The sequence below is a fragment of the Notechis scutatus genome, chromosome 1, assembly GCF_049901735.1.
Source record: "Notechis scutatus isolate UNSWTSFEM ecotype Mainland chromosome 1, rNotScu1.2, whole genome shotgun sequence".
Taxonomy (NCBI): Eukaryota; Metazoa; Chordata; class Lepidosauria; order Squamata; family Elapidae; genus Notechis; species Notechis scutatus.
In genome coordinates, this window is record NC_142009.1 from 31,140,932 (window position 1) to 31,167,222 (window position 26,291).

The 26,291-nt window shown below is 37.6% G+C and overlaps 1 protein-coding gene across 1 annotated transcript; it reads left to right on the plus strand.

Annotated features, from left to right (window-relative positions):
• Positions 1-26,291, plus strand: MTMR9 (myotubularin related protein 9). Its single transcript, XM_026686017.2, has 11 exons — positions 1-782; positions 1,524-1,883; positions 7,197-7,305; positions 7,513-7,638; positions 8,407-8,580; positions 10,167-10,384; positions 12,320-12,481; positions 13,027-13,168; positions 17,374-17,594; positions 19,537-19,688; positions 22,533-26,291. Exons 2-11 carry the CDS (start codon positions 1,699-1,701, stop codon positions 22,709-22,711), a joined length of 1,668 nt encoding a protein of 555 aa, XP_026541802.1. The 5' UTR covers positions 1-782; positions 1,524-1,698; the 3' UTR covers positions 22,712-26,291.

Consider the following 26,291-nt stretch of genomic DNA (forward strand, 5'->3'; position numbering starts at 1 on the left):
GACTTGGCAGCTTTTATCGAGATGGAAGCAAAAAGATGCAAAAATAAAAAATAAAATCTACCAGTCCTTTCAGGCAATCTAATGGTGGTCTGGATTTGTGCAGCTCGGATCGGGAAGCCCTAATGTTTCAATGCCATATTTTCCATCGTTGTTGGCTGTGGGAAGACGATCGTGATATCAAAGTAGATGATTTCTAGCGGGAAATAATACAGATTTTTTTTTAAAAAAAATACATAGACGGAGATTGTGCAAATGTAAGAATAATACTAAAAATAACAGAGTATTGGAAACGCGTTTCCAGTCGGTATTTTTCCGAAGAGGACGCTTCCGGAAAGGGCAAAAGCAAAAGAACCGGCTGGCAAAGGGTTTTCACTGGGAGAAGTCGGATTGGCCAGGGGAGCTTGTCACGTGGGCGAGGCGTTTGGACTCGGCACGGTTTGCCCCGCCTCCCCCGTCTTGGTTAGTCCCGGCGTGGTGCATGTGTGGATGTTTTCCCCCTCCTTCTCCTCCATATCCGGGTACAGATTGGGAGCGTTTCCTGTCGGCTGAACTTGCGGGAGCATCGGTGGGGGAGACCGGGAAGCGGGCGAAGAAAAGGCGGCTCTAGGATGGGAGTGGGGTCGCGGAAGAAGGAATCGTTCGCCGTACTCGCCCACTGCCTCTTTTAAAAAGAAAGAGCTTCGCAGTTATCCCAAACTGCGCCGACTGCCTCTTTCAGCCTCTGCCGCTTCCCCGCCCTTCTCAGCACACTGCAATCGGATGCCTGGCTCTGGGTCCAAATGGTGGGTATTAATTAAGCTTCTCTCCCTCACCCTCCAGCCCCGCCTGTCCTTTGCAAGCTAAGGATCTCCAGCCACCCCAAAATCCTCCCCACCCCTGGGAGTCCCGCCTTCCTCTTCCAGATTTGGTGATGGAGAGGAAGATGCTAATTCACTGAATAGTGTTGTAATGGCTTCTTGTGATTCTCTTGTGAAAGGGAAGCTAGTGTCCTTTTCTCACCCCTCTTTTCTTGAGAATAGAATGGGAAATCATTACTTCCTTTTGCATTTCGTTGAAATGTCCTAATGCTTTACTTTCTCCCCAGTAATCCTGAACTGAGATTCTTACCCTGCTCACTTGCTCCTGGGCTTAAATATTCTAGCCTAGCAAATTGGGGTGGTTTTTCTTGAAATACTGCATGGAAAAGTATCCAGATTTTTCTACAGTCCTTGAGGCCCTTCTTGTTACCTTACAGATTTAATCTCCTTACCCACTTAACACCTGACTCTTTCCTACAAGTTGAAAAAACTGCAATTGTGACATCCAGAATCATGCTTCAGTGCCTCCTTGGATTGTGACATCTCTCCAGTCTTACCCCAACTTTTCTGCCCCTGGAGGCTTTTTAGGTCATAGTTTGATCCTTTCCTAAAGCTTTACCATATCTGCCCCTTCTTTGATGAGCATTCATGTTCTTTTAAACAATCTTCCCTTGTGAAAGCTAGGAATGATTTATGGTTGCTGTGTTGTTTTCTTCCCCCATCCAGAAAGAATTTGGATCTTGCTATGATGATTTCTGCCAGATGGTTAACTCTCAGCTAGTACTGTTATCTTGAGAGTTATAACTGCTTGTGGAAGCTGTCGAAAAGTTGAGACTATACCTGGTCATTGGATTGGGATTGGCTTGCCTGAAAGGACAATTGTGCTGGATCTGGAGGCACTATGGAGTTTGCTGAGCTTATCAAGACACCACGGGCTGACAATGTAGTCCTTCACCGCCCTTTCTATCCAGCAGTGGAGGGGACCCTGTGCTTAACGGGACACCACCTCATCTTCTCTTCGCGACGGCAGGACAATGTCGAGGAACTTTGGCTTTTGCATTCCAACATTGACTCAATTGAAAAACGGTAAGGATATTTTAGCTCATGAAGTGGGGAGGAAGTATGATGTAGTCGAAAAAACCATACATCTCTTCCATGGTAAAATTTTGCAGGTGATGGATGCAGGAATGGCCTGGATTAAGGATAATAAATAGAATTGAATCCTAACTAGATAGGCATGCCATGATTTTCCATTATTAAAATGAAGTATCTATACTTTTACACATTTTTAGCGGATTTGTATAGCTGTTCTCCAGATAAGGAGTTACTTACAGCTGTGTAATAGTATAATTATACCAGCATATCAGTTATTAAGCAACCTATATAATTCCCTTATCATCTTCCAAGAATTGTTCAGGATGTTGAGCATAGGCCCTTAGCCTATTGGCACCAAATATGAGAAGATACATCTTCCCATTCCATTCCCTCATGTGGGCTGAGAGGGGAAAGGTGGATTTATTTTTAGCCATGCTTTTATTGCTTGTTATGAGCCTCCTAGTACCATTATGAGATGGGTGGCCATATATGTTCTGTAAATATGAGTTGTATTTATTAATGTATCATATCTTCACTTGAAGTACTGTCAGTTGATGTGGAACATTGCATATCCAAGGATGAGGAGAGGCTTATTCTGTATTATACTTGTAGCCTGATTCTGAAATAGGCTTTTTCTGAATGCTGAACAGGTCCTGATAGTACAGCCTTTTCAGGATTAGATTTTGTTTCTCATAGATTCGGACATTTTTTAAAACTGCTTTTATTACCTTTATTACTTTCAGTTCTCACCAGAATAGAAAGATGGAATATAAGTGGCATAAAATAAATTTAATTTGTGATCTTGCTGCTTCTTAGTTTATTGCTTATTTGAAGGCTAAATGTATTTTGTTGAATTCTTTTTCCATTGACTTGGACTTATATTGTTGAATGCTTTTTCTAAGTTGATGGGGAAGAAATGGATGTTTAAAATGAATTATTACATAAAATTAACCTAAAATATACTTTCTGTTTTTAAACATTTAAAATATTCTTATGAGAATTTTAAATGAAATTAAATTTGCATATTGCCGAAAGAGAAATTCTGAAACAAGGAACATTTTATTTTCAAATGATGGCTGTTTTAGAGGGCACTTTCTTAAAAAGGCATTGCTCCTTATGGAAGAAATAAGAGGGAACATTACTGGAGCTTGTCATTTGCAGCTTTAATAAATACACTAAGTAGAAGCTGCTTAACTGAAAATCATTTGTAGATTTTCCTACATTTTGCATTTTTCTGTCAGAAAAGGCTTTGTCCTTTGATTTCAGAGCATCCATTAAATAGCTATTGAGCACTTGGTCTTCTGTTTGAATCATCTGGATTGATTCTGTCTGAAAACATCACTTGTAAGGTAGTGCAGTTTCTTTCCTCGTTCTCTGCTTTTGCAACTTCTTAGAATCTAAAATCTATAATGGTTAGATTTCTGGCCTACAATCTTGATTTGCACAGAAGGCTTTCAGGAAGCTTGTAAATTGAACTTGTTTCCCTCTATTATGCAAGAAATATTCAGAGATATACCAATAAAGGAGAATATTTGTAGCTCAGGGTTGAAATGAAGAGTTCTTGATGCTCTCTGAGCTTGTTTTCTTGCAGATGTTTTATTACCCAAGCTAGCACTGATCATGTTACCAAGTATATGTCTCTGAGTATTCAGCTGAGTCATCAATCAATTTCTATAAATGATATAAAACAGTATAAATCAGGTATTTTTTCAAAATTGTCAATTTTAAGATATTCTGGGAGTTGAAGTCCACCTATCTTATAGTTGCCAAGTTTGAAAACACTCGTCTTGCATAAATGCATCCAAATCTTTTGTTAAGCCAGTTCAGTTGCATTACCTTGCTATTTCTCAATTCCTGGGTTGTTGGGTTTTGGTTTTTTTTTGTTTGGGGGGGGGGGGGGTGACATGTATAGTAGATTCACACATCTGCAGAGTACTACATCAGGGAAAGCTTTTTTTAGATAATTGTGAAATGTTCATTTTTGTTTTTTAGATAAAGGATGGAATGCATCTTATTTTGAGAAACGCATTGAACTCAGTTGTTTGGACTTAGAGATCTCCATCTCCAAGGAATCAATTGATAGGCTATTAACTAATAAGTTTTCAAAACTGCTTTTAGTTTAAAAGGCCTGTAGAGAGAGATCACCCACGAAACTGTCATTTTATTCTTGTGGTCAATTTTTTATACATTATTGATGGTCTTATGATTGTAATTGAGCTGAGAATTTCAGTCATATATCCTGGTTAAGTGGATCACCATGTGATCAGACGTGATTTTATGATATTTTGTCAGCTATAAGTGAACGTTGAGATCATTAAGTGAATCCATTTTATGTAATGGCTACTTTCTGTTGGAAACCAGAAATAAACTCTGCAAACGGACAAAAAAACCATCAAACCTTGTGGTCATGTGACTGCGGGATGCTGCAAATAGTCATAAAGATGAGCTGGTTGCCAAGCACCTGAAATGCAATCACATGACTGCAGAGGGGTATAGTTGTTGTAATTTTGAAATCGGGTTGTGAGTAGCTTTTTTGGTGGGATCCATCATAACTTCAGTCGCTAAGCAACTGATTGTGAATTGAGGTCTATTGCTTTCTTCAACACTAAAAGACACGCAATTTTGGTTTATATTCAAGCTTAAAATGGGACAATTAACCTTCTTTGTCCTCTCTTGCTTTTCTGATTGATACCCTGATATTATGTAGTTTTCTTGATCAAGAATAACTCTTAGAATAACAACAGCAGACCATCTCCTTGCATAGCAGTACCAGCAAGTTGTTACAATTCAAAGATATGCTTTGCGTTATTCAGACTCAATGCAAAGGGTGCAAGCATAATTAGCCATTTATTTCCATGAAGATAGGTTGTCCTGATGAAGAACAATCTGGAAATATTTGTGACTCAGTATTTCCTTAGAAATGAGAAAAATAACCCTCTGTATTTTTATTCCTATAAAACGGTCTCAATAAAACAACATATTAAAGACTGAACAAACCAGTATTGCTTTATCATATTGCTGGGTGCCCGCCCAGGGTTTTTATTGCTCTTTTAAAGTATATCTGATGCAGAATGGCTGACAGTGTTGATATCAGCCTGATTTCAGAAGGACAGCACTCCAGTGACAGGGTGCCATAACAGAGGATGTCTGTCACCCACATCTTCGATTAACAAAAAATGCTTCTTTCAGAGATCTCTGTCACTATAGGCATGCAGTAGCCAAGTAAGGTTATCACATTTCGCTATATCGCAGAAGAATTGGGAACGTGGTTTGTAGCCTTGTGTGGTTTCATTCATCCAGTTTATCTGCTGAATACTTTTAGCCACAGTTTGCTATGGCATCCGTATCAGAGTAGCTGTTATTATGGTTAACTCTGAAATTAATTATGATACACTTTTGACAGATATTTTGGAAGACATTCTGATTACCCTTTGTCCCTTTGAAAATTACAGTCAATTATGAGGGAAATCCATGTGTCAGTGTTGGATGGCTATCTGAACTAAGCTGGGGTGCATTCCATTTTTTTTAAATAAAATTGGTTTACAATATTCTCATAGAAGCATACAACAATAAGCAGACATTCATTTAAATGTTTCTTGTTTTCTTTCCCCTTAGATTGTGAAGAAAAGCAGTGTTTCCCCCATTCTCCTGCTCTATCCAGTAATTTCATTGGAAAAAATATAGTTTTTGCTATTGCTATTGATATTTTTTAAAAGGAATCCTAGCCCCCTTGGTTGGTTAGTTATTTCCCTCTAAATATTAAGATGAAAAAGAGCTAGAAGAAACCTGAATTATAGTTGCTACAGTGCAGTAAAAATATCAAATTTCAACCCTCCTCTCTTCTTATTTGACCATGTCAAATAAGAAAGAAGGATGGGGTCTTAGATGAATTCCTTCTGATCCTCCCAGGATTGGCCGTGGGGTTTCAAAAACACTACTTGAATTATTTACTAGCAATAATCTGCTATAAAGATTATTATCTGGAAATTACATTATTAACATGATGTATTTTAATATATTTCTCCCATCTCTTTGAGTTTGGAGCAACACTCCAGTGAGGTAGGCTTGGCTGAATGCAAGCAGTTTGTGTGGTTTTGGATCTCACAATTTGCTTCATTGACATATGGGAATCAAACTCTAAGTCTTCTGCCATTTCATTGTGGCCTTTGTAGTTGCACTGTTACAAGAACAGTGAACCAGGCCCAATAAAGGCTATAAACATTTATGCTGCTTCTGAGTGAGTACTAGATGCCTATTCAGTAAATAATAATAATAAAAGGTTCACATGTCATGGAGCAAGAGGGAAAGGTAATCCCACTGCAACTATATCTTCATAACTTGCCTGTGTTACATGGGTGAAGAAATGATGCATTCCCTTTTGACAAACTGAGGGGGTGGTGTATTTGTGTAGCATTCTGAGAAAGTTTTGAAAATCTTTGCATTTGAGAAAGAAAGGAACTGCTGGTGTGTGACAGCACATAATATAATCCTCAGATCCATAGCTGACCATCTACTGATGCTAATCTACTGGTCCAGGCTAATTTAGCATTATCTCACCATGAAAACTTTTTCTGTCTGATCCTACATGTTTGATTCTCCATAGTAATGGTGGTTCCCTCAAGAAATGATGGGCTCCACTGCCCTTGATGATCAACTCTCACCAATTTAAGCTAACATAAAGTCGGAACCTTTTTGTAGAATGCCATCTTGTTTTCTTGATTTAAACAGCTAAGGAGCATCTTATTTATACTACCATAAACATTTTAGTATTATGAAGAGACAGAAAGAGCATCAAACATTGTTACAGTTTGAAGTTGTTGGCATTATTTCATGTTTGTTAATCCTCACTTTATTTCCTTAGTTCTAAATTTTTAGAAATCTTCAATGCAGTTTCTGAATTATTTTCTTTTCAATTAATCTATGAGACTCAAAGGGAACAGTGGCAAAATACATTGGAGTAGGAACATTTCTGGGTGCACGTGGGCAAATGTAGAATGGTTAATATCATTTCCTTTCCACCTGCCAGCCCTTCTTTAAAATTACATTCCCCATCCTTATGTTCTTTTTAACTTGATCGCTACAGATGTGGAAATCTTAATTTGCTAAAATAATCTGCAGTTCTCTGGTTCATAGACATATTTTCCCATTAATGTTGTTCAACTAACAGTGCTTGAATGTTTTAATAGCTGAAGTAGGATAGGCTTCAACTTTTGTTCATTTGCAGACCATGTAGATGTCTACAGTTCGAAGGCCATCAGAATATACTCTTAACTGTTCAGTATTCATATTTTTATATCACTGCAGTTTTATCGGCTTCTTGGGCACCATCATTATCAAATGCAAAGACCTGCGAATTATCCAGCTTGACATTCCTGGCATGGAAGAATCTTTGAACATTGCTAGCTCCATTGAGGTAAAGTTATTTATAGAAATTAGAAGAACCCAACAAAACTCTGGTTCTGTTCTGTAGAGATTCATGTCGAGGATGAGGCTGGGGAACTAGCATTGTACTCTGACTCATTACTCTCACTCTCTCCAAATCTTCAGAGTATTTAAAGGCAGCCTATTGTATGGGCAAGTAGCCCATTGTAACACTCTATGCATTTTCTCCTTCTTGTAGGCACTGTCTACCTTGGATTCTATCACACTCATGTATCCTTTCTTTTATCGCCCCATGTTTGAAGTAATTGAAGATGGCTGGCATTCATTCTTGCCTGAAAGTGAATTTGAACTTCTCAGTTCAGTTGTAAGTTTTTGTTTTTATTTTTTATTACTTTTTTACTCCCACCCATTTTACAGAAGTGACTCTTGGTGATGTACAATAATCAATAAAAGCAACAAATGTATAAAAAGAATCTTTATAAAAATTATAAAGTCATTGTTAGAAATGAAAAAGACTATAAAAATTAAAATATACAAGAGCAACCACAATGGAGCCATTTAAAAATGTCTTCAGTTCACTGAGACCCAGAGGGCTGGTGACATCATCAGGTCTTGAGGGACTTCTGGCTTGATAATGGGGGTGGTGTTAACCTGATTTAGGGAAGAAGAATGCTCCATAGGGAGTATAGCACATCTCCTAGGACCTACTAAATATAGGTCTCTAGCTAATGATACCTGCAACATACTTTTTCTGCCACATCTAATGGGTGATATAATTGGGGAGAGGTGGTCCCCCAGATAACTTAAACTAATGTTAGGAAGGCTTGAAAGGTTAAAACAAGCATCCTAAATTGGACCTGGCAGCCAGTGCAGCTTACAAAGCAGAGGTATAATATGTATTGTTTGGTGAGCACACATAACTGCCTGTACCACTGCATTCTGAACCAGTTGTTGCTTCTGGATACTCTTGAATGACAGAATTGTAATTGTTTAATGTGGAAGTTACAAGAGTATGAATAGTTCAATGTGGAAGTGACAATCTATGATCAGAGCCTGGAAATCCAGGAATGGATGCAACTGGTACACAAAACAAAGTTGTACATAGTTTTACATGCATGGTGTTCTTTCCTAGACAAATGAATGGCGGTTGAGTTACATCAACAAAGATTTCTCAGTCTGCCCTTCTTACCCACCTGTCGTCACTGTCCCTAAAACAATTGATGATGAATCTTTATGCAAGGTTGCCACTTTTCGCCATGGTGGACGCTTCCCAGTACTCAGCTATTATCACAAGAAAAATGGGATGGTGAGTTGGACACTTGGATTACAAGGCATGTGTTTTGGATATATTATATATATATATATATATATATATATATATATATATATATATATATATATATTATATATATATATATATATGTGTGTGTGTGTGTGTGTGTGTATGTGTATATATATATATATATATATATATATATATATATATATATATATATATATATATGTATATATATATATATATATATATATATATATATATATATATATATACATATATATATATATATATATATATGATATATATACACACACACACACACACACACACACACACACACATATACACATATATATATATATATATATATATATATATATATAGTACACATAAACATACATACCATAATTGAAATTGCAGTACTTAAATGCCATAATTGAAGCTTGAGCATTTCAGGGTAGCAGGAAGAGAATATTATCTGAATAGATATGCTTAGGAAAGCTCCTGAAGAATCAGTTAGCAGCCTGAGAATATAGTGGTTACATTAATTAAATGCTCCCAGTGATGTAAATAATCCCCAAAGATGTAGAAATTGTCTCCTTTTTACAATAGGTTGGCTCTTGCACTTTTCTTTTAAATCTTTCTCATTGTTTAATATTAATAGAGAGTGAGGCTGCACATTCAATAGCTTTTTGGAATCTGAATGAGCATCATTCTGTTTTCCTGCTATAACCATGAATCCCAAAGGAATATGTCTTTTTGAGAGGAGTATGTTAAGATCTTAAGAGTACTGTGGGTGCATTCCTATAGAAAAACATAAAATGCTGTCCCTTCCTGAGAAAAGTTGTTTGACCATGCATACTCTCCTGTTGTGTGTTCTTAGAGGTTGTCTATTAGCTGTATTCAAATAAGAATTGTTGTATTAAAATTGCACACTTCTGAAGAAAGGGAAATGGGTTGGAAATGGGTTTCACAGACATGAATGCTGTCTTAATATTTACAGAAAATATACTATAGCTTTTGTATTTCTTTTACCCACATCTTTTGGAACTCAAAATAAAATTGTTCTCACTTGAAACATAGAATTATATCCTGGATATATATGTACCAGCATTCATTCAACTTTTATTAAGGGAGATGTGTTTTCGCATTAATATTGAACATTTGAATTGTCAGGTGAAATGCAAAAACCCTTTTTACTCTTTCAGTATAATAGAATGCATGAATGATTTTGAGGGAAGAGTGGAAGTGAGGTTGTCTAGGAAATAATCGGACAAATAGAAGCGGGAGCCCACAGTCACTTAGCAGTCAGAGAAAGGAACTTAGGAAGGACCCACTCTAATGGATAAAACAGATAAAAGTAAAGGCCTTCAGATTTGCAAGATTCTTTTAATGCAGTCTTCAATAAAATAGAATTAGGTCATCTTGTTTTTTCCTATCTGGTTTGCCAGATAGGAAGGTGGACAGTGGGGAGGATGACAATCAGTTACTCCAGAATGGTGAACAGTTTTCCCCATGGAATCATACAATACCTTTAACGCTATATTGGCTTTTATACTACAGCAGGCTTATCTGGGTACATAGTCTTAACTACAGTTTGTTGGTCCTTCTAGGTAATAATGCGCAGTAGCCAACCACTTACAGGTACTAATGGGAGGCGTTGTAAAGAGGATGAGAAGCTGATCAATGCCACCCTGAGGGCAGGCAAGCGTGGATATATCATTGATACACGATCTCTGAATGTTGCTCAGCAAGCCCGGGCCAAAGGTGGAGGCTTTGAACAAGAGGTTCATTATCCTCAATGGAGAAGGATTCATAAATCCATTGAGCGGTGAGTTTCTGTATGAGAAAGACTTGCTTTCGAGAAATTTAATTTAATTTAGAAGCTTTTTTTTAAGTTTAGAACATGGGATTTAGGAGATTTGAGACATGCAGATGAACCAGTTGCCTGTCCAAATAAACTATATCAGGTTGGGCACCAGAGTTTAATACAAAAAAAAAAAAAAAAAGCTTTGTATTTTCTTAAACAGTAGATCTATTGTTGTTCTTTTTAAAAAAAGAGGAGAGATTTTTTGAAACATTTTCCAAATGCTTTAAGGAGCACATTGACTATATACAGGAGTAGAGACAGAAAATGCTTATATTTTCATGCTTTATTTTATTTATTTATTTATGTATTTTGTGTGTGTGTGTTTATTTATTTATTTAGGGAATTTATATGGCCACCCAACTCATGGTGATTTTGAAATGAGGGGTACTGGTATATTGTTTTTGTGGTGTTTGAAGGAAATGTGCATAAAGTTTAATGGAAGCTTTTTGTTACATTTAGTCCATTTAACCATAGTATTTCATTTATTACATATTGTACATAATTTTTCCATTTCCATTAAAAAGTGGTACAAAGTTTTCTTTTTAATTCATTGTTCACAACAATAGATGTTCCATTTCATGTGAGAATTACAATTCAAAAGAATGAGGTCCAGAATTTAATTCACTGTTACAATTAAAAGAAGTGTTCAGATTGCCATTTAAAAAGCTCAATATTTCCTGCAGCTTCATGTCTCAGTAGAATTACAGATGGGAAAAGAAAAAAAAAAGGTTTCTGTTAAAATCCTGGATTTATAGCACACAGAATTTGCTTGACAATCCTACTTATTTTAGGGAGAGGTCTGCATTTCTCCTATTCTTCGCTATATTTGTCTCTCTCTTCATGCTTCATTTTTGTGGTACTAGAATGCCTGTAGCTGCAGTCAAGATTCAATTTTTCTGAATTTGGCATCCCTATTATTGGGTATTGGTTCCTTGAAGGGCAATCTAGGATCGATGGTGAGATTGTGAGTCACGGTGTTTCAACTGTAATATAGTTTCCGCCTCTCATGTCGAGCAGCAACATGCATTATGCTTTTTCAGAATACTTTGAGCAACGGAAATGTTCCATGCAATCTACAATAATAAGAAATAACTGCATGCTGACACAAATGTAAAAACAAAAAACAAACCAAAAATGCACACGGCTTAATCTCAGAATGAAAGCCAGAGTATTTTAATTTGCCACTTTGATGCTAACAATATTGGAATCTCCCACATCTTTTGGTAAGAAAAAGCTGTTCCATTGATAAATGGCGCCTTCGCTTCCCCAGAGACTGATTTTGTTTCAACCAAGCTATATGTACAAAGTAAAAAGGGTACTTCAACTGCCATATCAACTTTTATTTGATTTTTTACTATTCTCTCTGAAGTCCTCTAGCACAGGGGTCCCCAACCGCCGGTCCGCGGACCGGTACCGGGCCGCGGAACAAGCCTTACTGGGCCGCTGGTTGCTGGGCGCCGCCATCTTTTTGGTAAAAAAGCAATTTTTCGTCAAAAAGATGGCGGCGCAGCGCTGGTGAGCTTTTCCGGGTAGAAAGCCATTTCTACCCGAAAAGCTCACCGAAGCGCTGCGCTTTTTTTACGAAAATCACTTCCGTGACGCCACCGGAAGTGATTTTTCGTCAAAAAAGATGGCGGCGCCCAGCTGACGCCGGAACCGGGCCGCGGCGTCAAAAAGGTTGGGGATCCCTGCTCTAGCAGGATATGAGGCTTGACTCATAGTTTGCAAAAGTTATTGGAATTGTATGGTATTTAAGAGTCCAATGTCTATTTCTTAAAATTGAACACTTGAATGTAGGAAATATGAAAGGTGTTCTTGTTGTGATAATAAAAGTGTGCATCGTGGATGTAAGGTTGCTTTCATGTTTGTCCCCCTTTCTTCCTAATGTGCCTATAGATATAATATTCTGCAAGAGAGTCTCATCAAACTTGTGGAGGCCTGCAACGACCAGTCTCATAATATGGATCGCTGGCTAAGTAAGTTAGAGGCTTCAAACTGGCTGACTCACATCAAGGAAATCCTGACCACAGCTTGCTTGGCTGCCCAGTGCATTGATAGGTAAACATTCCAGCATCTTTTTCAGTTTATTTATTATTTATTTAAAACATTAATGTGGTTATTCATCTTAAAACCACATTCTGGATGGCTTACAACTGAAAGATAAAATCATATCTACAAAGAACAAGAACAGAAAAACCTGGCACTACAATAAAATTTCTCCAATGAAGCCCAAAATGCTTTCCTCCCATTCTGATTTTCCATCAGTTGGTCTGGAATAGACCAATAATAAATTCTCTTGGTCAAATCAAGGTCCCCTCTAATATTGGTACAATTGACTAGTTAGTTGACTCTGGGAAGTACTTGCAGAAGTGTGGTTGGTTGGTTGGATGGATAGATGGATGGATGGATGGATGGATGGATGGATGGATGGATATGCATGAATATGCATGAAAAAGAGGGAGGTTGAAAGTTTCAGTTCTTGAGTTTTGAGGCAGAATCATGAGCTGAACCTGTTTCTCTGCTAGATAATCTTTTGCTGTATGGGTGATACATGATAAGCACAGTAAGCAGTTCCTTTTCTTGAAACATATTTTCTCTCCTAGGGAAGGAGCATCTGTCTTGATTCATGGAACAGAAGGCACTGATTCAACACTTCAGGTGACTTCCCTGGCTCAAATCATTTTGGATCCCAGATGCAGGACCATCCGTGGCTTTGAAGCTCTGATTGAGAGAGAATGGCGTCAGGTATGAGCTGCTATGTTTTCACCAGCAAAACTTTTTGTTGTATCTTCATCTGTGAAATGCTGAACATTATTCATTTGCTAATTTGTGCAAAGAATAACATCTTACCAAGAATCACTCGTGGGCAAATTATATAGATGTGTTTGTTTATTACATTTTATGTTGCAAAGTTGTTGTGGAGTCTAGGCTGCTAATGACAATCAAAATGAAATCTATCTAGACGATGCCCAGCTTGTTCCAGTAATCCAAGTTAACATGCAGATATTTGCATTTTGTTACCTCAAGAACAAGATACCTGGTTACATACAAATTATACTGTAAGATCCGTAGTGCTACACTCCTGGCTCTGTAAAGATTGCTAAGAGACTGAAAACCTGGGAGGGCAGATCTGAGGACAGTAGTACTTCTTCCACCCAATGAGATATCCATAATACACACCAGGTATATTATATAGATGAACCATTTTAATTTTGGATGAAAGAATTGTAAATTAAATCAGTGATTCTCTTGTTTTGAAATGTGTATTTTTATTAGAGTAAGCCTGCTGTCAGCCCAATCTAATAAAACATTTTGGTATGTAACAAAGCATTCAAAAATGGAGGCATGTAATATAAAACTTAAACTCCAGGGTTTGTTTGTTTTTTCTCTCTGGATACTTAGCAAAACAAGATTATTCAAAGCTAAAGAAGTAATCTGTTCATATTTATTTGGAAAAAGAACAGTTATATAAAATTGGGTTTTATGTGCAAGTTAAATATATTCAGGATTAGTCTGTGAATTCAGCCTCTTCCAGATGGAAAATCTGATAGCTGCAGGCAAAAACAGTAATTGTCTAGGGGGATAGAGATTAAATATTTAGTCAATTAGCATGGTAAAGATTTTATTTGAAGAATAGAGATGAGGCGTTTTGAAACAGAATTAAACAGACACCTGAAACATAATAGACATAAATTCCAGTGCACAGATTTCACAACTCTATCATGTTTATACAATTACGTTATAATCTCTACTGAACTGATCCACAATTTCATCTTTTAACAATTTCAGTTTTCAGCAACTGCTGTTAAATTTTTTATGTGATTTTCCTTCATTGTCTTGCATATATTGACCCAGTAGTGTGGTTGCTTAGAGGTGGAGCTCTTGCCTCGCAATTAGGAGGCTGAGAGTTTGATCCTAGATAGCAGCAGATATTTCTCTCTCTCTCTGTGTACAAAGAGAAAATATCTGCTATGAGCTCCACGTAGGCCTCAGGAAGGGCATAGAGCCAATAAACACTCAGCTATGTTCAGTTGCCTCGACTCCACCCCCAAACAGATTGCAAGGTCATTAAAAGGAAAAAAAATGCATATATTGATCATAAAGAGGTATACATTTGTAGACATTAATTCAACTTTCAGTTATTTTCATAATCTTTTGATTTTGTAAACTTCTGTAATTTTCTTTGCAAACTTGAACCAGTAGTATTTCCATACTATGTGCAATGCAAACATTCAATTTATATTTTTGATCTTCCTCTATTTTATTTTAAAAATAAATCTCGTCCCACCTTTACTTCTGGTGAAGTACAGCCTGTCAACTGCTTTTTGAGTGGGAAGTATGATTCATAATAATTAAAGTTCTTGTTTTTCTATAAAGTACATCTAATTCAGCTTGTATTACTCAATTTTACCTGCAGCATATCAATTAATTGGATCATCCAAAGTATTTCTGGCTTTAATTATATTCCCTGAATTTAATATTGTTTTCTACATTTTTCAAATTCATTTTATGTAATTAGACTTAGGATTCTTTTCAACTTGCTCTTGTAGTAAGCTAGAAGCTTCCATTAATCTTAAATAATGGATTTCTTCAGGTGCCAGTTGTAACTTCTACTCATTGGCTGTAGTACATCAAGAACTTTGCCTCCTGAAGTTGAACATTTAGATAGACTAAATTGCATTCTTATGTCGTCACTGAAAGCACAAACAATGTTCAGTAGAAATTCAAATTCTGCTTTTGATTTTCCTAGTAATTGTAAGTCCTTCATCTGTAGCTATAGCAAATTGTTTTGGGTCATTTTCATGTTTTGGATGAAAAACCAAATCCTTAAAATGTTTTACAAACTTGATCAGAAGTTTTTAACTGTTCAGCTGAATCTGCTGCCGGACTTAACTTTGAACAGTCCATCCGCCTGCCTGAGAAAATTTTGTCGCCCATTTACTGGTGATTATAGTTATGGTAGAAAACTAAGCTCTGTCATCACTACGTGTAGAGAGATTGTGCTCACATAAATTTGCTGCTAAATTTAACCATCTGTGCTACAGTTGTCTGCTAGTTTGCATCATTGCTATAGACACCAGAGTAAACCAAGATGCTTCCTGTAAGCAGAGAGCACACTCGGGAGCAATCATTCAGGGATCTTTCTCATCTTACCATTTCACGGGGCCTCAGCAGAATTCTAACCATTGTGCCTTGAAATCTATCCAGAGTATTCAAGAATCCTTCAGATTCCTAAAGACTGTGAAGGGAATAATTTTAACTGGAAAATGTAATACTTATTTTCCAAGTCCATCTTTGCTTTTCTTCAATGGGGACTATTAAGTCTATTTTTTATGCTTTACTGTGATGTCTATTCTATCAAGAATACAACCTTGACCTTATAACCCTTCTTTTAACTCATCTAGATGAGAAAAATGTAATACTACAGTGAGGGGGAAAAGTATTTGATCCCCTGCTGATTTTGTATGTTTGCCCACTGACAAAGAAATGATCAGTCTGTAATTTTAATGGTAGGTTTATTTTAACAGTGAGAGACAGAATAATAACAAAAAACAATCCAGAAAAATGCATTTCAAAAAAGTTATAAATTGATTTGCATTTTAATGAGTGAAATAAGTATTTGACCCCTTCGCAAAACCTGTCTTAGTACTTGGTGGCAAAACCCTTGTTGGCAATCACAGAAGTCATTGTAGTTGGCCACCAGATTTGCACACATCTCAGGAGGAAATTTGTCCCACTCCTCTTTGCAGATCCTCTTCAAGTCATTAAGGTTTCAAGGCTGACGTTTGGCAGCTTGAACCTTCAGCTCCCTCCACAGATTTTCTATGTGATTAAGGTCTGGAGACTGGCTAGGCTACTCCAGGAGATGATGATCACGAGACTGTTCAAATGGTTACTCATGCCTTGGTCATCTCACAATTGGATTATTACAATGCACTCTACATGAGGTTGCCCTTGAAGATCAGCCAGAAGTTACACTGCTTTAAAATGAAATGGTGTGAGCAGTAAGGGGCATATCTCGATGCACCCATGTGTCACTATTGGTAAATGAGTTGCATTGACTGCCAGTTGGCTTCCAAGTGCAACTGAAAGTATTACCGACAAAACTCTCTGGCATAGGACCTAGATATCCGAGAGATTGCTTATCTCTGTTTCTGCCCATCTAGCATGTTCCAGCAGAGGTGATGTGCTTCAGATCCTGCTATTAAACATTGACATCTTGTGATGTTTTTTCTGTTGTCGTCCATACAATTTGAAACAATATCCGTGCAGAGCACATTCTATCCTAGAATTCTAGAAAGCTTTGAAAACCCAGCTTTGGTCACAGGCCTGGAGTTGAACTGGAGGTGTGAACGATGTTATATTTTTAAAGGGAAAACTAAACCTTGGTCCCGGTGACCAACCCAGATTGGTTCATGGAAGTGATGTTTGTTTAAGGTTCCTGATTTGTTGTGTTGAATTTGTTGTTTATTAGATCATTTTAGTCTGGGCTGTCCACCTGATTTAAGCTGTTAGCTGTTTTTATATTTTCTTCTAGTTTTGTACGCAGCTCAGAGTCCATTAAAGTTGTGTGGTCAATAAATTTAAATAAATAAACCTAACTCTAACATCCCAGTGAAAGGAACACTTTCTAACAATAAAACAGCTCAACTATTACAAAAGTCTCCTTTTTACTAAATGCTTCATAAGTAGGAGAGCTGTTTGTCATTTGGGTTTCTGTGCTAAGCAAGAGTTGAACCAGCCCCTTCCAACACTATAATTCAATATTGTAATATGCTTTATTCAACACAGTATAAATATTAATATTAATATTAATCATTATTTCATGAAAGGAGAGTTTGGATCCCAAAAGATTGCTGTATTAGAAATAACTAATGCTTCTTATAACCAGTACATGATTATTTTGTCTAAATATATAATGTATATATTTTTATGCTATTACATTACAGGCTGGCCACCCATTTCAACAGCGCTGTGCCCAATCAGCTTATTCAAATAGCAAGCAGAAATGGGAGGCTCCTGTATTCCTCCTTTTCTTGGATTGTGTCTGGCAGATCCTTCGCCAGTTCCCTTGCTCCTTTGAGTTCAACTATCATTTCCTCATCATGCTTTTTGAACATTCTTACGCCTCTCAGTTTGGAACATTCCTGGGTAACAATGAAAATGAAAGGTAAATGAACATTTTTTTCTGAGTTTCTTGGAGGCTAAGCAATATTACGGTTCATACAAGGCAGTATCAATGTCATTACTATTAAGATTATGGGGACTCTTGGCTATTAATTTAAAAGACTTGAAGTTTGCACTTGGGCTATGCCATTTATCAAATCAGGATTAGTTCATCTGTTGGCTGGTTTCTTGAAGTCTTCCCATTCCTTAAGCCTGTCACTTATAGGCCTCTTTCCATGTACAGGAAGACATGGCACAAATATGGCAGAACATACCACTGGGTGAGTAGGGTTTTGGAAGATGATGAGGGTCTTTTTTAAGTTTTCAAAGGCTGATAGAACTTTTGCAGGTCAGCTCTTCTGTAGCTATGATCCCAAAGGAGACAATAACAGGAATGACTGTTCCAACACTATTTTGAACATAGTTGCATTTAACCATGCTCACAATAGTTTCTAGAATCACACTGCTGGAATTTGGGTGTGAAATAAGAGATACAGGTTCCTGCTGATAGACATATGTAAAGCAAGCAAATATGAAACAGAAGCACAATCCCAAAACATAGAAAGAAAATTATAAAAATCTAGGCCTTCTCCATTTGCTGTCCGGACAATATTTCATAGTCTTGTCCACAGTAGCTTCTGGGAGGAGTATAGCCTATAAATACTAAAACATTTTCCATCTTTCAATTAAAGAAACTGTGAATATCAGTGTTGTGGTTAGCTGGCAGCAGGTGCGGATGGCTGAGGAGAGCGAGGACTCAGATAAGGGACCATTAGGTGTAACCAGTGTAACTGCTGCCTTCAGATATTGTGGGGGCTGGCAGCAGCGATGAGGTTCCTGAGGAGCCTGTGCCAAGTTGCGTGTGCACGCAGTATTGCTCGCAGGAAAGAGCAGTTGCAACAGCATGGGTGACTCGGGAGTAAGGCTGCATGGTAATGGCCCCTCCTTCAAGAAGATAAAAGCCAGCTGTGAAGCAAACATTCTTTGCAGGAAGCAAAGACGTTTTGAAACTCAGCCTGGTGGACATTACAGTATCTTAAGTTGGTATTTGAAGACACTTGTGTTGTGAAATGTTTCTTATCTGTGATTCTTGGCAGTCTCACACAGTTTGGCAAGGTTTGTGCTTATCAAAGTTAATTATTTTGCAGCAGCCTTTTTACTGGGGATTTGTAAGACTCATTAAAAGGTTTCTGTTTCCTTTGGTTATTGTTTGTCTTATTGGAAAAGGGTTTGGGTCAGAACAATCAGGGTTTAGAAAGATTGCCTGAATATTTAAAGAACTACAATGATGAATTGGTTATCTAACTTAGCAGAGAGTGCATCTTCCTTAATGTATATGTGTCCCCTCTAATCAGCAGTGGTGTCTCTGTGTTTACTTTGAATTTCTTGCAAATATTTCATAGTTGTGTTTCAAAGATCACTTTGAAATCCTATAATGTGTTAAATGTTTCTGGCCACAAGGGGGATCTTGCATCTTATACTGCTAAAACTTAACTGAAAAAGTTTATATTTTCAAGAGTACCAAGAAGACATATATACTACATGCATATTTTCTCTATCATTTGACTTCCTTTGTTTTTTCTAGTACAGTTGTACAGGCCTTTTTTGATTTTGACAATATACAGGATATTCCACACTTTTTTTTTTCTTTTTAATGTTTTAGTACGGGAGCACCTACTTTAAGTTTCTCCAGGACTGAGTTTATTAGCTAGAATATTTTTTTATTGTTACCTTGTTTTTGTTCTCTCATACTTGCAAGTTGAAAAGGCATGATTTCTTTTCATTTAGCAGAGCTTTTTTTTTTTTAAATTCAGTCTTCTTCCACATAGAGAGAAACCCCCTCCTTCTCCAGGTTCCATTGCAAATGTTGTGAATAGAACACATAATTCTGTTTTGTTTTGTTTTCAAATTTGGAGCACTTATGTTTACTTTTAATTTTTCACCAGGTCTAAGCTTAAATTGCCTCAGAAGACAATGTCCTTGTGGTCCTGGGTGAATCGACCAGAAGAGCATAATCGATTTAAGAACCCTCTCTTTGAAGCCAACAGTCTAGTCATCTGGCCATCCGTTGCACCACAAAGCCTGCAGCTGTGGGAAGGTACATGGTCTCCAAGCAGATTTGGAGGCCTCTGATCTGCTGTCCCCCTTACTGGTGGCATTAGCTACCTGTCACTAGAGGGAGTCCAGGCAGATGTGGTCTCAGTCATTCATGCCCATACTCCAGGTTGGGTTCCTGTCACATGTTCTTCAGGGAAAGAGTCCTGAAACATGAATAGCAAGTAGTGCTGGCTGGCTGAAGCATGTATCTATTATTTTTCCACTATGATCAGAAAGTCTGAAGTGCTTCCTTCTCTCCTATACATAACATCTTCTCTGATCAATATTAGAAGGTCTGCTTTGTTCCTTCTGCCATTTGAGAAATAACAGATAAGTCGTAAGAGATGAATATTTTCAGGCTTTGCAGATTTAAATATCTTTCTTAAATCCATGTTGATAGCGATAATTTAAATAGCTAGGCACTTTTCTGCATTGAAGCCCTATCTGTAGGTAATGTGTGGATAGCTCATAAGTCGACCCGAATATAAGCCGAGGCACCTAATTTTACCACAAAAACTGGGAAAACTTATTGACTCGAGTATAAGCCGAGGGTGGGAAATGCAGCAGCTACTGGTAAATTTCAAAAATAAAAATAGATACCAATAAAAACTTTCACTAGGACAGTTGAGAATAAGTTTGATGTTCACAATTTCCTCTTTGAAAGAGACCAGTAAATAGGGAACAAGAAGATGAAGAAAAAGAAGTGTGTTTTCACACTTTTCACACTGCAGTGAACAAAAATGGCATCGTAGGAACAGGCTTATTCTCAGTCCAAAGGTTTTTTTGTGATTTCTTCCCTGATTTAAGGGAAATTTGGGAAACGATCTCACTATCATGAAAGGTTTAATTGATTCACTAACCCAAAGAAGATGATGATGACAGTGGAAGGCAGGAGTCACTCTCTCCCTTGCAGAAAAAAGCAAGAGCCGTTCTTATGATCTTCTCTCTCTTCCTTCCGTAATACAGTCAAGCCCTTTCAGCACGCGCGATCTGCCGCTGCAGCCGTACCTTGCAAATGCAAAATCCGGGTTTTTGCATTTGCAAGGTGCAAAGCGGCGGGGCGGATCGCGCATGCTGGAAAGGGCTTGACTATATTACGGGAGAGAGAGATCATAAGAACGGCTCTTGCTTTTTGTGCAAGGGAGAGTGAGCCCTGCCTCCCACTGTCATCAACATCTTCTTCTTTGGGTTAGTGAATCAATTAATTTGGGAAATGATCTCACTATCATGAAAGTCAGTGTTCTCTGCCCATGGGGCGGAAGAAAACGCCCCGCATATCCGCGCGTGTAAGGGGAATCAGAAATCCCCGCGCTCAACGCCTAGCACGCAGCTGTGAGCAAATACTGGGAAAACCTGATTGATCAGAAGGAAGGAGGCAAAGAGCCTAGAGCCAGGGCGCTTTCATTGCACGGCGAAGCTTCTTGTCTCAGGAAACACCGGGCGTCGTTGCTGCCCGAGGGAGGGCGATTCTGGGCTGCGTGATTGGGGACTTCGTGGCTTTGGGTGGGTGGGTGGGTGGGTGGGTGGGAGCGAGGACGGACGGAGTCCGTGAAGTGGGCTTGCCTGCCCTTGCTGGCTGCCTCTGCTTCCTTAGGGGCGGGAAGGGGCTCATCTGGACCAAGGGTGAGTCTCCCCCTCAGTTTCCCCAGAAGGATCTTCCGTTGCTTTTGCCTTCTCCCTACATCTTCCCTCTGTTAAAAATCCCCCCCCACACACACACACACTTATTTTCGGGCGGATAGATTTCGTGTCTGAGCATTCTCACATGGCGGTGGGTCTTTCCCCCCCTAAAAACAATTAAAAAAGAAAAAAAATATATCCTCATGCAAGAACTTTTCTGCTTCCGATTACCCCCATGCTTAAAAGTTGCAAAGGAAACACGGAAGCAGGAAGCGCCTGCCCAGCTCTGGAGCTCCACAACATTTTTTTTCAGAGGGGAATCTGACACGAGTATAAGCCGAGGGGTAATACATCCCTGTCCTTTCAATCTCATCCTTCCTTTGTAGCCTACACATTTTTTTCCAGATGACATTGCCAGAATTTCAGTGTGGTTAATTTTATTTCCTTTAAAAGAAAGGGTGGGGGGAGAAGCAACACGGTTGTGCCAAATTTCCACTAGACTTGAAGGGGAAGGGGGTGCAGGTGTGCAAAGATCTCCTCATTGCTGCCATCTTGCTATAATCCAAAAATACCTCTTCACAGTATAGGGTAATAAGATTTAATATTTGCAGAGCTGTTAAACTAACAGTTGTTCCTGCCTTCATGATTGAAAACTGTTCCATAGAGAGATACATAGCTGTATAATGTTCCTTTTTAAAATGTTCCCAGCTACCTCATTCCAAGAAAGAAAGTCAGTAGAAATTCACAGCTGATGTGATCTTCTTACTTTTTTTTTTTTTAGAGGAATTACTAGAGAGCCAGCCTGCATTGCTTGGTTTTCTTTTTGTGGGAGTTAAGAGAAAAGCAAAGCTGAAGTGATTGAAAGAATGTTATGGCTTGTTGGAAGGAAGCTTCTAATAATCTATCAGGTCACAGATGATTGTGCTGTGTGACTCAGTTTTTGTATCTTGCTAGAATGGAGAGTTTCCTCCACCAACTTGTCTGTCAGGAATAGCAATCTTGAGATCAAAGTAATCTGAAGGAAGTGAAGCAGCAAGATCACCTGATTGTTTTGTAGGTGGCTTGCTTTTCCCAACAGTATCGCCATATTTCAGACTCCTTTATTCAGTGTTTTGATAGAAATGAAGGCATTGCGTAAATAAAATTAGTATATCCCCACTACTGACTTTTAGGAAATCCAAAGCATTTTTAAAAGTGTTCTTTTTTGGGGGGGGGTCACCCACAGGAGTTTTTCTTCGCTGGAACAGATCCTCCAAATTCGTAGATGAATCTTATGAAGAAATGATCAACATCATAAAATATAACAAGGAACTCCAAGTGAAAGTCAACATGCTAAGACGGCAGTTAGCAGAGCTGGAGATAGATGACAACACACAGGATGATGGGATGCCCAAGAGCCCCTGAAATCTGGCAGAATACAGGGCCAGATTGTGTTCCTTCCTGGTTAAGCGAATCACTTCTACACACTAAGCACTAAACAAATAAGACTTGCATGCGCTCAAGCTCATTTTTGGTGCAATCAGGTTGAACTTTTTTTTTTTTTTTTTTTTTGCTTCAGAGATCCTCACTTAGCACTATAGTCATCCACCTCCATTTAGGAACATGGTGCTTGTTTTTGTTTACATGATGAAACTTGTAATTTAGTTGGTTGTTGTCCTTCCTTGTCCCCTCTGGAGAGGTGTTTCATCTTTAATAAATTGTGTGTTCGGTTACAGTGTCACTCAGGCTTTTTAAACACTACTAAACAACAATGTCTCTTACAATAGGGGTGCCCTTAGCTTTGTGGAAATTTTCATTGTGGATCTGCCAATGTTGTCAGAGGTTTCCATGCTTTGTAAAGGATGATCTTTGGGATTACTGTAGTAAGGCATGTCTAAATTCTTCTTTTCTTTCCCAAAGTAAACTTTTTTTTGTTCTTATTTAAGACACTTGTAACTTTGCAAGTAACTTTGGCTTGGATAGGACCTTCTATCACAAATTAAAACAATCTTTTTCAGTGTTCCTTATTCCACACTGCAACTTGCAGAAAGGAAAAGGAGAGTGTCCAATAAAAAGCAAGACTTTTTACTGCATCTTCTCTACCCTCCACACTAGATGGAGCAGGCAGTGCTGATCACATTCATTTATTTGTATCTTGGCTCAAAAGGAAGTAGATTCTGCACAACTGGTGGGCAGGTACATTTTGCAATGCTATCCATAAAGATATGAGCACTTTGCTATTTTTAGTGAAAAATTATTTCCTTATTTTTGTTTTTGTTGACCTAACTGTGGAAATGCTAATTTGCCAGAATGGGATTGTGCCTGCTGTAGATACATAGTATCTACAATACTAAATGCAAGCTTTTCTTACATGTAACCAATTCTGGTGTAATTTTGGATGGATTTGGTGTATCATTGAATCACTTCTCAACTGTGGAGACTGTATCTGGATATTTATGCAAAAAACATGGATTTGTGTTCTTTAACAAAATGCACTATTTGGCTGAAAGTATGGCTTGACTGATGGATAAGTAATGCATATAGCACCAACAGCATGAAACCTAAGTAGCTTTGATCCATAAGCTGTTATCACTAAGATAGTGAAATGACTTTGCCCAATTTGGAAGCTTCTGATCATTAGCTTTGCACTAGTGTGTTAAGTTGAAGGTAGAAGAAGAATTTAAATATCATATCCACTTCTGTATTCAGCTTGGCTTGCAGGTTAAGTTGATTTGGCCTGAGGGTTGATTTGTCCTATTCCAACTAAAAGCACATTCATAACATCATTGAAAGGGGAGTATCTGTGTTATGCATGCTCACATTTATTAAACCCTTTTGACAAATTAGTAATGTTAGGTGTATATGTCAGAACTGCATTCTGTTGTAGAATTTCCTTAGTCAAAGTCTTTTGAAGCATATAGCTAGGCTTTCATTTTTTTAACATCTACAAGTAAAAAGCCTTACTTTGTATTTTGCTCTGTTTCTTTGAATGTTTTGTAATACTTTTTTTTTCTATTCCACTTAAAAGAAATAACTGCCTGTTTTATTCCATTTCCTTTAGATATCTGTCTCACTAGACATTTCTGTTTCCTGATCTTTGGAACATACAAACTTTCTTGATCAGATGTGGAGTTTTTTTAAATTCCCCATTTTGATCAGAAATTTTCTCTTAGAGGCAGTCCCTCTTGAATGAACAAATTTTATTCTTTGCTACCATGTCAATTTAGCTGACAATATCAGAGGTTCCCCTCCTGAAAATGCAACGTAATATAGTTGATTGCCCAAACAATAGAGCAGTCAGCATTAATGTGAAATATATTGTTCCTTTTAATGAATTTTACTAAATATTTTGGATAGGAACAATTTGTGGCTTTTTTTGTTGTTGTGTGTGGAGGAGGGCTTCAAATTGTGGATAATTGTGCCTAACCTAATCTGCTGATCATCTCCTTCCACCTCTCCCCAAATCCTTTTGGAAGAGCCAGAAATGTACAGTATTCATTTTCTTAAAGGTATGCTGCTCAGAATTAGTACTGTCTGTAGCTCTTGTGTCTTTAACTAAGATACATTTCTTTCTAAGTGTAGTGATACTTTACTTTTCGCAATAGTTTGGAAGCTGCAAGCCTGTTCTGGGACTTTATCAATAATGGTTGAGCTTACCAGATACTTGTATTTGCCACTAGGAGGTTAAAGTGACAAAGGTGCATTTTCAAATTCATTTGGGTATCACACAAAGGCAGACGTGTGGTATTAGAATAACAACAGAGAGAAAACTGGGAACTACTTTTGGGTACTATCCTTTTTCTCAGTAGCCAGGACAATTTCCAGTTGAACTAACTAGGTGATGTGGGCTAACCTCACCTACCTTTTCCTTTCTATGATTTTGTGGTTATTGGAAATAGTGGTACATTATAGGATTGCTTGATTTAAGAGGTTAACTGGTATGTTACTTCCATCAAATTTCTGGGAAAAGGTAAAATATCAGGGATGAAAGTTCAGAATCTTAATCCTGAATTATTTTCTGTTTATTTGGCAGCTTTACACGGATTTCACTCTATGTTTAAGCCCCACCATAACCTTTTCAGCATATTCTACCCTCAAATGGACTCTTAACTTGCACCACTCTAAAGTATTGAAATAAACAGACTCCTTCCATATCTATTTATTTCAAAGTTATTTTCTTGTTAAGTTTAGATGTGATTTTTGAATATATTTATGATATAGTTCATTATCTTCAAGAATTGGTTGTAAACTATTCATAATCTTAATGGCTAATTTTTGATAGTTTTTGAAAGATACGTTTGATTAAAGGGAAGTGTAAATAACAATATTTACAATGCAGTATTTATTATTTGCATGAATTAGACCTTTGTAAATTATGTTAATTATGTATTTTCATATGGTTTCATAATAGTTTTAAGATTGGTTAACATTTCACTTTTTTCGAGAAAAAAATTAATTGCATTTTCATACTGCTATGAATTCTGGAACTTTTTTCCTCATTAAAAATTAGGTCCTTTATAGCAGTGCAAAGATGGCCCATCTTGGTTTGGCTGCTTGATTACAACACAGCAACCTATTTATACACCAACACTTCTTGCAATGGATGTTACAAAATTATACTTCTGAGGGTTTTTCATTCTCTAAAATGTCTAAATCTTTGTCTTTTTTTTTCTCCTAATGTCTGCACATGAGGCAGAAAATTGAGGTAAATTCTGTATACTATTATAGGGATATGATGTATTGTAGTAAATGTGTAGAAAAGGGCAACCTGGTTTAATTTCTACAACTGAACATTTCATATGACTAGGGTCACCTTCCATTTTCTCTTGGGTTATGCAGATATAATCAAATTACTGTATTGTGTGGATAGATGCCAGGTCTTACTAACATTACCAATTTTCTCTGGGTACAATCTGCCTGCTGTAATTATTTGAAATTGCTGCCTCAGCATTCGTGAAGTCTTCGGTTTTAAAAATTGAAATAAACTTGAGAAGTTACTGTTTTA

Coding starts and splice junctions, on each gene's coding strand:
- MTMR9 (XM_026686017.2), top strand. CDS start 1,699: ATGGAGTTTGCTGAGCTTATCAAGACACCACGGGCTGACAATGTAGTC. Junction 7,306..7,512: donor ACATTGCTAGCTCCATTGAG/GTAAAGTTATTT, acceptor TCCTTCTTGTAG/GCACTGTCTACCTTGGATTC. Junction 7,639..8,406: donor TTGAACTTCTCAGTTCAGTT/GTAAGTTTTTGT, acceptor GTTCTTTCCTAG/ACAAATGAATGGCGGTTGAG.